This window comes from Tinamus guttatus, unplaced genomic scaffold, assembly GCF_059628265.1.
Source record: "Tinamus guttatus ecotype Peru unplaced genomic scaffold, ASM5962826v1 Tinamus_guttatus_pri_ptg000927l, whole genome shotgun sequence".
NCBI lineage: Eukaryota > Metazoa > Chordata > Aves > Tinamiformes > Tinamidae > Tinamus > Tinamus guttatus.
Window position 1 is genome coordinate 446394 of NW_028289461.1, and position 13093 is coordinate 459486.

At 49.0% G+C, this 13093-nt stretch overlaps 1 protein-coding gene across 1 annotated transcript in view; it reads left to right on the forward strand.

Moving 5' to 3' along the window:
• Positions 1-12870, forward strand: part of INPP5D (inositol polyphosphate-5-phosphatase D) — a 39105-nt gene extending 26235 nt beyond the window's left edge. Inside the window, exons 15-28 of the mRNA XM_088538109.1 lie at positions 768-906; positions 1584-1692; positions 1836-1924; positions 2183-2264; positions 3428-3517; positions 3664-3777; positions 4892-4974; positions 5987-6074; positions 6819-6968; positions 8430-8523; positions 8768-8875; positions 9517-9786; positions 11090-11692; positions 12377-12870. Coding sequence (XP_088394235.1) covers positions 768-906; positions 1584-1692; positions 1836-1924; positions 2183-2264; positions 3428-3517; positions 3664-3777; positions 4892-4974; positions 5987-6074; positions 6819-6968; positions 8430-8523; positions 8768-8875; positions 9517-9786; positions 11090-11692; positions 12377-12500 — 2143 coding nt within the window. The 3' untranslated portion in view covers positions 12501-12870. The remainder of the gene's footprint in view (positions 1-767; positions 907-1583; positions 1693-1835; positions 1925-2182; positions 2265-3427; positions 3518-3663; positions 3778-4891; positions 4975-5986; positions 6075-6818; positions 6969-8429; positions 8524-8767; positions 8876-9516; positions 9787-11089; positions 11693-12376) is intronic.
• The last annotated feature ends 223 nt before the right edge of the window (positions 12871-13093 follow it).

The window sequence follows — 13093 nt, forward strand, 5'->3', positions numbered from 1 at the left end:
CTGTACACCCAGCTGTAAAACGAGCTCCTGTGGGCTAGGCAGGCTCTGTGCAGGACTGGGAAGCAAAGATCCTGACACTGGTGGGAGATCAGCACAGGCTCTGGGGCGAGCCAGAGCAGTTGCAAGGAACTCTCCTGAAAACAACGAGGAGGAAATAAAAAGGCTGGCTTTGCCACCTTTCCTTGACCAGGACCCCAGAAACAAATGGCATGGGATTTCTGCCACTGAGGGAGTTAGCATCTATGGAAGTGTTTCCCAGTGCCTGGAATAGCAGCCAAAATCTAGTTATGTATTTGCTGATGAAAACTCATAGCAACAGTCTAATGCTGGACTTCTGGGAGATGCAGCTCAGGAAGACACAGCCCCAGGAAGTGACAAAGGTGGCTTTGGGACAGCTTTAACCCTTCAGTTCAGGTGGAAACAGTCTGACACCCAAGGCAGAGCAGTCAGGGTTGTTGTGAATGTGACTGTCCCCTCCTGACGCAGGGCTGCCCTCCTGCCCCAGGGGCTCCCCATGTGCCTTGGTGGCTGCTCCACCCATTGCCAGTGCTGTGAGGTAGACTGGATCACCTGGAGAAGCCAAGCGTGGTCTCTGGGCCTGTCTCCTGTGGGGCAAATGAGACAGGGTCTCAGCTCCTGCTCTGCTCTTCTCTAGCTGCTGATCCAGATCGGTTCCTGCCTCGTAACTCGGCAGTCTCTGCCAACCCAGGCACTTAGAAACTGCGCAGTAATTTAGTACGTCAGGCAGATGTTTCTTGTCTCGACAGACGCAACCAGAACTACACGAACATCCTGCGCTTCCTGACGCTGGGAGATAAGAAACTGAGTCCGTTTAACATCACTCATCGCTTTACTCATCTTTTCTGGCTGGGAGACTTGAACTATCGCGTGGAACAGCCGCCAACGGTGAGGGACTCTGCTTGAATCCATGGAGAGATGGAAACGCCATCTTCTCTGGTCCAAGGCACCACGACAGAAAAAGTGGCACAAGAGGGGAGGCGGAGAGGATCCCCAAGGCATAAGTGTGGCACCATCTGCAGGACAGTGAGGCTATCCTCTTGGCCCACCCCGAGGATTAATGGCCCCAGGGCACAGCCGGAATGCCGTCTGGGACCCTGTCTTCCTTCGGGTGTCATCACTTCCCCCAGTCTCCACAACCCTCCTTCCCACTGGGAATGAGCATCAGTCTCTGAGCAGTTAGATCTGAGATTGCCTTTCTGCTCTGTTGGTTAGTTCATAATGGCTCCAAATAGGCCAGCCATAATAAAAACTGAATAGATCTCAGTGGGTGGGAGGTAACAGCAGCTCTGGTGTTGGTGTGGATCCAGCAGCTCTGTGTGTGTGTGTGTGTGTGTGCGCGCGCGCATGCTCCTCAGGAACGCGTGGAGATTTCCATGCCTGTTTGGTAGATGAACACCCAGCTGTGCAGCAAAAGTTAGGGCCTTTTGGTGAATGGAAAAGTTGAGAAACGCCAGGGGTGTGACTTTGTGAGGAGTTCAGAAGCATTTGACGGCTTACCAGTGAGAGAGGATTTATAAGAAGGTTTTGCATCATCTGCAGCTCTGCTGTTTTCCTGTTGGCAGGAAGCAGAGAATATTATCCAGAAGATCAGGCAGCAACAGTATCCGGAGTTGCTGGCTTTCGACCAGCTTCTCCTAGAGAGGAAGGACCACAAGGTGTTTCTGCAGTTCGGTAAGCTCCTCTGCTCCCGTTTGCCAGCAACTGCCCGTGCCAGGGCTGGTGCTGTGGGACGGGGTGCACAGAGCAATGGCTGTTGTGCCCATTTCAGGGCTCTCAAAGGGCCGAGCTGTAACCGAGCTCTCTGTCTGTTTTAGAGGAAGAAGAGATAACTTTTGCTCCAACTTACCGCTTTGAAAGAGGTACCCGGGAGAAGTACGCGTACACCAAGCAGAAAGCCACAGGGGTAGGTGAAAACTGATAACCAGCTCCTTCCTTTCAGAAATTCACGCCAGAGCAGGGGAAGTAACACCTACAAAAGACAGTGACCTAAGCCAATCTCTCCATCTTCTCCTCCTGTAGTGTTTTGAATAGACTCAATACAAAAAAAAAAAAAAAAAAAAAAAGTCCCAAACACGTGGTACTTGGGCAAGTGAGTTTCCTGTTCTTCTTGTGAACTGGTCCTTTCCCTTCTTCTTGACATCAGTTCTCCTTTGGTTTGCAGATGAAGTACAATTTGCCATCCTGGTGTGATCGAGTGCTCTGGAAATCATACCCCATGGTGCACGTTGTGTGTCAGTCCTATGGTGGGTAGCTAACAGATTGTTGAGAGCAAAGCAATCAGGCTGAAGCGGAAATGATTCAGAGCAGAGTCTGTAGGATCTCCCTCCACTGCCAGGCACTCAGCACAGAGGGACCCGATGTAAAACTGGGCAGACTGGAGCCAACTCTCTCTGCCTGTAACTTTGTGAGGCTGGAAATTAATGCTGTTATTCTTTTATATGCAGAAGGCCCCTTAAACAGCTGTAGCCATCCAGCTTTAGGCCACACAGTAGGATCACTTTCATGCCAGTTACCCCCTGGCAGCAACAGCCATCTTTTCCTGTGTTGCTCCCATCAGGAGCTCCTTACATGGTGGTGCCAACAGGGCAGACCCCATGTATACGGCCCAGCGTGCAGGGCCTGGAGCTGCAAACATCTCTGTCCTGTCAGGAGAGGACCAGAGGTTGTGTTGGGTGCTACCAGGGGGGCTGCCTGCTCCCCTTCCTACTGAGAAGAAGCTTCACAAAGGTGCTGGGCTGGGAAGAGGGGAAATGCACAAAACCTCTTTAAAAAAACACCCACGTACAAGTTCCTGAAATGTCCTTGACTCTATCTACGTCCAAGCAGTGAGTGCAATGCTGAGGGTTTCCTATGCCGGGGAGTGAGAAGGGGGCTCCTAGAAGTCTCTTGCGGGATCAGATGGACTGATCTGATGAGGTGTGTGGTTGAGCGAGCACATCTGGAAAGTCTGTCCTGTTCTGCTCAATGCACTGACCCTTTTGGCAGTCAGAAATGCCTAGATCAAGTCAGGACCTCATTGACCCCACTGTGAATCTCTGCCACGAGTTGCCCAGCAGCACAGAGGCAGCACTGGCGTGTTCCTGCACAATTTCTTGCCTGATTAACTGTGCACATTGCAGAGGGGAGGCAGGAGTCCTTTCATATTGGGGCAATCTAACATGGAGAGCTGCTTGCAAAATGGACTGGTGAAATTATGTCCCATAACCAAACTTCATGTGTTTTTACAAAATAGTGATATTCCTGTGCACTACCACGAGATTATGCAGAAACACCTTTGACTAGAGGCAGTTTCCACAGCGACAGTTACGATCTTTGGGAAGCTACGGAATACGCTTTCTATCAGGGTGGTCATGCCGGAGCGGGCAGAAAGGCAGGGCAGCGACTACCCTTCCCCTCTCGTTGGCAGGCTGCACCACGGACATCATGACCAGCGACCACAGCCCCGTGTTTGCCACCTTCGAAGTTGGGGTCACCTCGCAGTTCGTTTCCAAGAACGGTCAGTGGGGCTGGGGCGAGCGCGCCGCCTTCGCCCGCAGCGAGCGCGGAGGCCGGGGAAAAGCTGACGTCCTAAAAAGCGCCCTTAGCCGTGCCCTCTGCTTCTCTCCCGCTGAAAGCGTCCTCATTTCTGCTCCTCTTTGCCAGACCTGAAGTACACGGACTCCCAAGGGGAGATAGAGTTCCTGCACTGCTACGCCACCCTGAAGACCAAGTCGCAGACCAAGTTCTACATCGAGTTCCACTCCAGTTGCTTGGAAAGTAAGTCGCTGCCTGCGCTTGTTCTTACTGCCAAACGTACTTGTTTGGATCAGCTCCCCTTCCTCTTGCTCTGACTAAACAAACGGCTGTGAGGGTCATTTGTTAAGACAGCAAAAAGAAAAAGGGATGTCCTCGAGATTCGTTGTAGTTTGCAAGTTATCTTCCACTGTCACATCTAAAATGGCCATTTAGCTGTAATTCATGCTTAGACATGTAGCCTTGTGCTGTGTCTTCCATCCTGCTTTGCAATCTGGTCATCTCTTCCTCTACAGAGCAACCTGTGTTGTTCTTGCTTGCCACATAAAAAAATCTCTACTTACCGAGCGCCTGATTGATTAAATTTCTAATCATGCCCCCTGCAAGTGGTTAGGTAATTGCGGAGTAAAGGATGTGCACTGTGCTAGCAGAAACTATTTCCTTCCCCTGGTTTGAAAAGAATAAATGAGAGGATGGACTTAAAGTGAAAGGAAAGGCAGGGAGAGGATTCTGTGAGCGGGACTGTGTGTCCATGCCACAGAATTCAGTGCCCGTCCCTGTGCTGCAGGGCTGTCTCAGCCGTTTATGTAACGTGAGCCTGCAGGCCCTTGCTGGGTTTTTTTTAAGCGATTCCCCATCACAGGGCTGCTCCTGTAAGTGGGACAGCATGCCTTTGGTGGCTGCTTCATCGCATTATCGCATGTCAGAGAGCTGTGGCAAAGACACTTCCATAAAGGATTATTTTTCGGGCTGTATCAAAATTTGCATAAATTTCTATGGAAACAGTGTATTACGAATCTTAAATTAGAATTTCAAAAGTGTGCTATCTTGAGTGGCGTAGGAAGAGCTGTCATGTTCTTATCCTCCAGTCCGTGCATGCAATGAGCTTTTCGGTTGCCAAGCTTAACTGTAAAATAAAATCATTTAACAATGCCTTAGTAAGATCACTTGTAAATTTACAGGGTAAACATCCACCCAGAGCTCAGACCTTAATATCTTATTACACCTAAAACTTGTGTCCAAGTGGGAAAAAAATGATCACAGGTCTTTCTTTTGGAGATCTACCATGTGCAAAGGGATTTGTAGCCAAGTTCTTGCTGTCTCTCTTCTGATGATTTCCGTTCTTCTCACTTTGTAGCTTTCGTAAAAAGCCAGGAAGGAGAAAATGAGGATGGGAACGAAGGGGAACTTGTGGTAAAGTTCATTGATGCTCTTCCAAAGGTAAACTGAGACTCTGCTTCCATATCCATATGGAAAAGAAGCCTTCCACTTGTATTCCATAAACTACATTTAAGTCTTTTGCTTATATAAATGCTAGTTTCAGGAACAGATTGCGGTCTTGTTTACTCTTTTAAGAGTTCATGAGAATGCAGGATGGGTTTAAGCTAAATGGAGTATTTTATAAGAAAGAAAGGGCTTTCTTGCTAGTATACTTATATTGCATTGGGAATTTTACTGATATGATTACGGTACTCAAGAGTGTAACTTTTTATCTCACCTTCTTAGTGACCATAATTAAGCTGGTAAGTCTTTTGAGCCACGCTGTTTTCTTTTAGGTGGAAGATAAAGCAGCATAGAAGCAATTCTGTCCTCAGGTTTCATTGCCCTGTCAAACAACGTTTCTTCTTGGTATTTCAGAGAAACGTTAAATATTTTCCACCTGTATTAAAAAGACCATCAGCAGTCAGCAGTAGTATTCTGTGCTTCAGAGTCAGAGACAGGCCCTGCCATGGAGGCTGGAGCTGCTCTCTGTTTCCTGGCACGGTGGGAGCTGGAAGAACTGTCCTAGCTCCTGGGTTCGGAGCAAAGGAGCGTGTCAGTACCCTTCCAACAGCCCAAAAGAAGAACTCTGGCAAGAATGTCACATACAGATAGATTGGGGAAAGAGACCGCGATAAGTCACTGCAACAACAGCCAGGCAGCTCTTTGAGAGTAGACTGTAGTCCGAGTGCAGACCACATCCTTCTGGACCAGTTTTCAGGAAAAAACCCTGTGGTCCAACCCAGTGTGTTTGATTTGTAGCATCCAATGTGTCAAGCTGCTTGTGAGAGTGCGGGTGTCTCCAAAGTGTGTGGCATTCTGCCATCAACCTGCAAAGTCCATTAGTGACACTGATCCTGGGCGCGAGGGTCTGTCCAGCAGAGCTGTGACCCTCCTGGATGGAGGCACAAGGGGAGAACTTTGCTCATGCCGACCTCCCTTGTAGTGATGGGCACAAAATCTGTCTTTGCAGCTGACTCCGATTATTTCAGACCCAGAATACCTCCTGGATCAACACATCCTGATCAGCATCAAGTCATCAGACAGTGATGAATCTTATGGTAAGTGTTCAGCTCTGAAGTTCTGGGTGAGTCAAAATCGACTTCGATTTTTCCAAATCCCTGGAAGAGTGGGAGAACAGAGGTAGCTATTACAGACTGAACATCTGTGATGCTCTGAATTCTGATTTAGAACTGAAAACGTGCAAAAGTACATTGTGGGCAATACGTTATGAAGTAATGATGAATAGAAGACTGTGAACTAGATGCTGCATCTATGTAAACTATGCCAGCCCCAAAAGAGAAGAGACTTGAAAAGAAAGCATTCTGCTGGCACTCACTGAGGGATCGGGCTGTTTGAACGGTTTGATTCAGGACATGTGACTCTTGCTTCAGCAGCACTTCCTTGAAGCATTTCTCCTGGCTACAGAGAATTCACTGTCAGTGCTGCTTGCTTCCAAATTTTAATCAGTCAGGGACTGCGGTCCTCATTCGGAGAAGGTTCTTTACTGAAATCCCATTAACCAAAATGGCAGTTACAGGCTTGTGTTCTTCTTACCCGTAATGGAAGCTTAGACTCTGTAGTCCCCTACTGGTGCCTGAAATGCCCAAATCCTCCTCGCATATGTGAAGAAATAAAATGAATGCCCCTTATTTCCCAAGAGATTTTTATAGTCTCGCTGTGATCCAAAGCAGATTCTCTCCCGTGAGCTCAGCCTCACCTGCACAGCGCTAGTATAAGACTGACACGAGACATGGTTTTCAGCGCGTTGTTTCTCAGTTCCAGTCTTACTCCTTCTCTTACAGGGGAAGGCTGCATTGCCCTGCGAATAGAAGCCACAGAATCCTTAGTTCCTATCCATGCTGTGCTCACACACCATGGTGAGAAAACTGGCATCTTCCAAGGCGAAATCAAGTTACAGACATCACAAGGAAAGCAGAGAGAGAAACTGTATGGTAAGGAACTGGATCATCCCTGTAATGGTCACTCTAGAGTATTTCTGCCTTGATAAAGCCCTCTTAATTGTCCAGGAATTGAAAATTACCCCTGGAGTGTTTTTGCTTCCATGTAGGCAAGAGCCTTTGATGTTGGCTACAAAGATGTAAATATCATTTATTCTCCGGAGGATACCTGGGCTTTTTCAGAAAAGAACAGCAATTACATTTGGGTTTTTCTTTTTTGAGTGTTCGAGTAAATTTAGCAGACTGAGAGAGCCCCCTGTCTGTCACTGATACTGAGTTTGTTGAACTGTGATACTTTATTTCCAATTGCAATAGCTGCATGGCAGGGTACCAAAGTCTCCGGGCACCTGGGGAACCTCTGCAAAGAGCCTGTCAGATTCCTTAGCAGCAGTTCCTCAGCTAACAGATCGAAGCCTTGCTTGTTATCATCTGACTGCCTCCTGCGCTCCTTTGGGATACAAATGTTAATGTGTGTTTCCTTAGAAATGAGGAATTGTTTTGTGACTGTTGGCTGGACACCAGCTGTGCCAGGCGACCAGCTATTGTAACTGCCGAAGACAGAGCAGGAGGGCGTTCAAATCCATTCGTATCGAGGCAGCAGAAATGATTCCCGTTCCTTTCAGTTCAGGAAAACACCTTGTGTGCCTCACATGGGAGTTTCTTGGTGCCACGTGTGGCTCAAAAGCATCATCTAAAGCCAGATATCATTGAAATGGTTTATTTTTAAGTGTCCATTCGATGGGGGGGTTGCTGAAGCCAGTCTCTCAAGAAGAGAAGTCTAACTAGAGTTTTATCATTGAATAATTCTTGCTTCTTTAGAATTTTATGTTCCGAAAGAGATTATTAAGAATGGTTTAACTCTGGGTAGCTTTCCGAGGCCGGATGCAACACTCACACAGACTGCTTTGTTCTTGAGGAAAAGTCTTCACTGAAGCGTTTTTACTCGGACAATTTTTTCATCAAACACTTAGAATTATAATACCATTTAAAATGACTGAGTCACGATGGAGGTGGATTTACCTATTCTGCTTCCCAACTGAGATATGCTCAATGTATGATGGCCAGTTACCACAGATGAGCTAGCAGGGCTCATTAGTGCTGTAATGCAACTGCTTTGGATCATATAGCCCTAAATTTTATGAATGTGCTTAATTTTACCTGAGGAGATTCATTACATTCACAAGCAGCATGCCTGATGGTAAAATTAGCTGTATCTGACTCTTCTGGGGACCAGGGCATTTGTTTGTGAGTATTTCAGGGCAGAATCTTTCCTGTGCCAACAAATCATGATAAGCAGTTGAAAATATGATACCAACATCACTCTTTAAGAGCAGCTCACAGACATTCTGGCAGATGGAGGGAGGTGCCTTAATATAAGTAGTAATATGGAAAATGGAGGGAACCAGGATCTGAAGCCACCAGAGCACTCTTTCTGTGCCTTCTCTTTCTCTCCAGACTTTGTCAAGATTGAACGTGATGAAAATGCTGGACAGAAACCAAAGAACGTCAGTAATTTAGACCCTAACAAGGACTGGGACCAGACTAACAGGTAAAGGGCAGACGGGAAGGTCTGCTGCAGTGAAGTAGCTGGTTCAATGACTGCCAAGCCCGGCTTGCTGTGAGGGAGGTGCTGTAGCATGGGAGCGCTGGGGCGCTGCCTTTGTGCCCCTTTCATGAGGTCTGCTCGGTGCTTCTGGGCCCGAAGCTGCAAAAGATGAAAGTGCCTTAGTCAGAGTGGGTCCCTGCACCCCACTTACACCTCGTCTTAAAGAGGACCCTTTTGTTCCCAACAGAAAATCCAAACCTACTCGTCTGATGGCCAAAGAGGCGGCTGCCGTTGCTCGCTACTGGGGGAGTGCTTCCTCTTCTCCAGACGCCCCGGGAAAGGAGGATATGTTTTGGTAATGCTGCTGCTTTTCCTCTGCCAGCTCGGGGTGGGAAGCAGGGCACCTGCCTCTCTTTCGCAAGAGTCGCAGGGCTCTTCGGTGCAAGGCTCCCTTTTCACTCCCTCTTCAGCGTTTCGCAGAGCGCTCCTCGCCTTCTGCCTGCTAACCTATATGGATGCCCTTCAGAAGGCCAAATGCCTCCCCTTGTTGCTCTAGAAGCAGATTCCTACCCTGCATGATGCTTCCAGCACCATAATCGGCCCCTTGCTTGGAGCCATCCTGCTGTGGCTGCCCTCTGAGCTGCTGGGCCCAGAAACCCGTAAAAGGACCGTTGGGTCCTAAACGTGCCCACAGAACTGGAGAGCTGAGATTCCGGGCAGCCTGCAAAGGGAAGCGTCTGCCACGGCCGCAGGAGCTCTCGGGGCTGGAGGAGGCGGCCTGCGCCTCGCTGCTTCCTCTCCAGTGACCCCGGGGAGGGAGGCACTACCAGAACTCCCACTTTGGCTCTTATTCCAAAGCAACAGTGACAGCAAAGCAGTAGGTGGTATTGTATCAAAGCAGGCAGTGGGCACCGACTCCCTTGTAGTTGGCAGGGAGACAGAAGAAAAATGTATTTCTGCATGTATCTTCCTAACAATATTTCTTCTTTCCAGCAGCTCCACTCCCACAGACATCAGCAACGCCAACTACATGGGAATGGTTGCTGTTCCTCAGCCACCCTCTGCTATGAGCCAGCTGAAGCAGATACCCTCGCCAGAGCAGCCGTCTTCTCTCTGGAGCTACGAGCAGCAGCCCAAAGAGAATGTGTCCGGGATGGGGCAGAGAGAGGCGTCCACCACATCTCCCTCTTTGGCACCTCTATCTCCAAAAACCTCCCTCCAGCCTACAGGGAACCGGAGCATTTGCAGTAGGAGTCAAGAGCATCTGTGAGTCTTTGCCCATTGCGCTTTCTCCCTTTTCTCCTGCCGTTCTGCACAGTCACAGTTACATTATCTGTAAGGAGATTTCAAGGTACAACAACTTGTTTCGGCCTTTTGCCTCTAGAATCAGGAGATAAGTGGAGGTCACGAGTGTATGTCACCAACTCAAAGGAAACTAGTGTAGCACCCCCTCGATCTTTTGTGAAAGGAAAGGAAAAAATATATGAGTTTGTTTAACTTTCTGCCAAGTCGGTTCTAGAGAGGAAAAAAAAAACAAGAAAAAAGAAAAGGCTATGGAGCAGACTGTAGCAATGCAGCAAAACAGGGAAGAGTATGGCATAGCCCTTTCCCCAGATATGAAGGAGAGCTCCTTTACATGCTTCATGTGGAGTATTTAAGCCAAATCTCTACTTACATTATTTTAAAAAAGATCCAGCTTGCAACAGAAGTTAGGACCTGTGTGCCACATCTGCCACAAGTCTTACTGCAAAAGCCATATATTGAAATATACCCCTTACTGACCAAGTGTGATAAAGGGATGAGGATACCCCACCCTCGTGCCTGTGCGCAACAAGCAGCGTCTTCACGCCAGGCCTCCTCCTCCCACCGATGTCTGCTGCTCTGCGCGTGCCCCGGAGCGCGCCGGTACGCGCCGGGGCACGGCGGGGCTCCGCGCCGCTCGGGGCCTTCCGCTATCGCGAACTCAAAGGGTTTGGCTCTGCACGTACAGCGTTGCTCTTGCCCACAGTAAGTAGCTGTTACGTGTAAATTGTGCTTTCGGGTGCACGGAGGAGTTTTATTCCTTCTCTTGGAATGCTGTGAGGCATTGGTAGCAAGAGGAGATCAAGCTACTTGTGAAATGACATAGTGTGAGTGAGCTCTTATGTTAACTGTCTAGGCAGCTGTTTCAAGCCCCTCTGCCAGATTGGAAGGTTCTTATGAATATTTAAATTCAGATTTGTGCCTGCAACAGAGCCATCACAGCACTAGGCATAGCTTGGCTCTGTATCTGATACCTGTTTGAAGAGAAGCCCAAGTGTCACATTGACCGGACTGTAGTCCAGCTGGATTTGTACATCACCAACTCTATCTGCTCTCAGCTATCATATGAATACAGATTAAAGCAGACAAAAAAACCCTCTACCCCATCCCCTTCTCTCCCCACAGGTTGAATGGTTATGCTCTTACCCCTCTGCATACTCGGTTTGATTGGACCGAGGAAATCATGCTCATTTCCTATTTATTTTCCCCATAAATCGGTAAGTGCCTCTTGCCTGCTCTTCCCAAGTTCCTGCTTTGATCCCTGTAGGCCACCTGAGCTGGGGAGAAACGCAGCAGAGCCTCTGCTTCAGGAGGAGGGACAGCAGAAGCCCGAGATGTTCGAGAACCCCCTCTACGGCTCCATGGGCTCCAAGGGGAAGGCGGCGTTGAAGAAGGAGCCCGACTACGCCAAGGCCTCGCGGAAGGAGCAGCCCCTGCCGCACGATCAGAGCTTTCATCTCGCCAAGCTCCAAGAGCTGGAGAGCGCCAAGGGCCCCGGCAAACAGCCAGCGCCGCCCTTCCTGGTGCCCACGCCGCGATTCCGCTCCTACACCTGCTCCGGCCAAACCGAGGAGAAAACCACGGCGGAAAAGACTCAAGGCAAACCGAAGGCGGCGGCGTTCACGGAAAACGCGTCGCCACTCAAAAAAATGGTCAAGCCATCGCGGTGTGAAGTGAGCTCGAGCGGCCAGGGACAGCCCAGCAAGCCGCCCCTGCCCTCCAAGAGCCGGGCCGTGCTGGACATGCAGAGCTCCAAGGGCCGGGACTATCGGGACAGTTCGGAGCTCCCTCATTCCGGGAAGCATCGCACGGAAGAGGGGCCGCTTGGCAGGACAACCACACCGGTGCGTTTCCCCTGGGAGAGAAGGGGGTTGTTTTATTAGATGTGGTAGAAAACACAGTGGCTTCATAACCTGCCTCCACTGTGTATTTCCTGCCCCACCAACATGTGAGGAGAGAGGAAGCAGGAAGGGAAGATCCTCAAGCATTTTTGCTGCAGAATGTGTCATTCTGTGAAACCGCGGCCTTGGTTTTGCCTCAGGCTTTAATTTCTCCAGGGTTTTTTTTTAAGTTGGGTGACCAGAAGATGAATACAAACCTTCAGCTGCTTTGTTGCTGCTTTGATTCATACTGCATTATTTCTGAGAACGTCAAAACTTGGCTTGGCATGGAGCAGAACTATGCTAGAGGCTGAGATTTGCTTCGCCATAATTAATGAAAAGATAATTAAAAGCAGCTAGCTATGGAAAACACTTATCGAAGAAAACAGTGTCCAAAAGCATTGCTGTTGAAATAATTAATACTGCGCCATTCAACAGCATTTGTTTCAGTGAATTCATGGAACTCTCGCTGCTGTTTTATTATTTTATTATTTAAAACTAAAAGGAAATACCTACTTTTCCAGGCTGCTTTGTTTTCAACTGAGTCATTAACTGGACCAGGAGGGGAGGGCTTAAGGGAGCCCACAGGAGCAAGCTGTAGTGTTTATTTTCTTCTCCCTAAAGATGGATAGAAGCTGATACCTTTTCTTCTCTCTACAGTGAAAACAACATAGCAGATGGGATGAAACCCTGGGAGAAATCCTGATGGGAAGAAAGATGGAGATTACTGCTTCATTCACATCGATGTCCTCCAGTCTGGTGCTGGAAAGACTGGGAACATTTATTTTGAGAGTTTAGCTCTCTCTCTGCTCGTGAAAGTGTCCTAGCTGAGAAACTTGCCCTATGCTGCTCAGACCAAAAGGAGCCAGGATCACAGTAAAAAATGCAAGTTACCCCTCTGTACTGTCACTTGGTACTTCTGCTAAGAGGCAGGTGGTTAAATACATGCGGTAGTAAATGTTCTGAAGAGGAAGGTACGGTGTAAGGACTAGGAGATGGAAGGAGTGTCTTTAAAGTGCCCTTTACACACAAGCAAAATATTTTGAGTTACGGAATTTCTCTTAAAGGATGATAAGCATGTAAAAGCAGCCTCTTGAAAGCGGTACGGCTCCAAAAGCACGTCCTGTCCACGGAGCAAGGAGTTAGGGGAGGGAGGGAAGGGAGCTCCAAGGGCAGACACTGACGGACGTCACGCGCTGCGCGTGGAGGCTTCGCCCCTGTGCGGGCTCCCGCGCGGCGCTCGCGGCCTCGTGCCGAGCGTGAGGGCTGCCCCTCGGCGCCGTCGCCCCTTCTCCCTGGCAGGCAGGGATTGTTTCCCCCTAACGAACCATGTGAAATGGCAGAACTAGGTGCAGAAACGGGAGGGAAGTGGCCGGCTCCGTGGGCAGCGT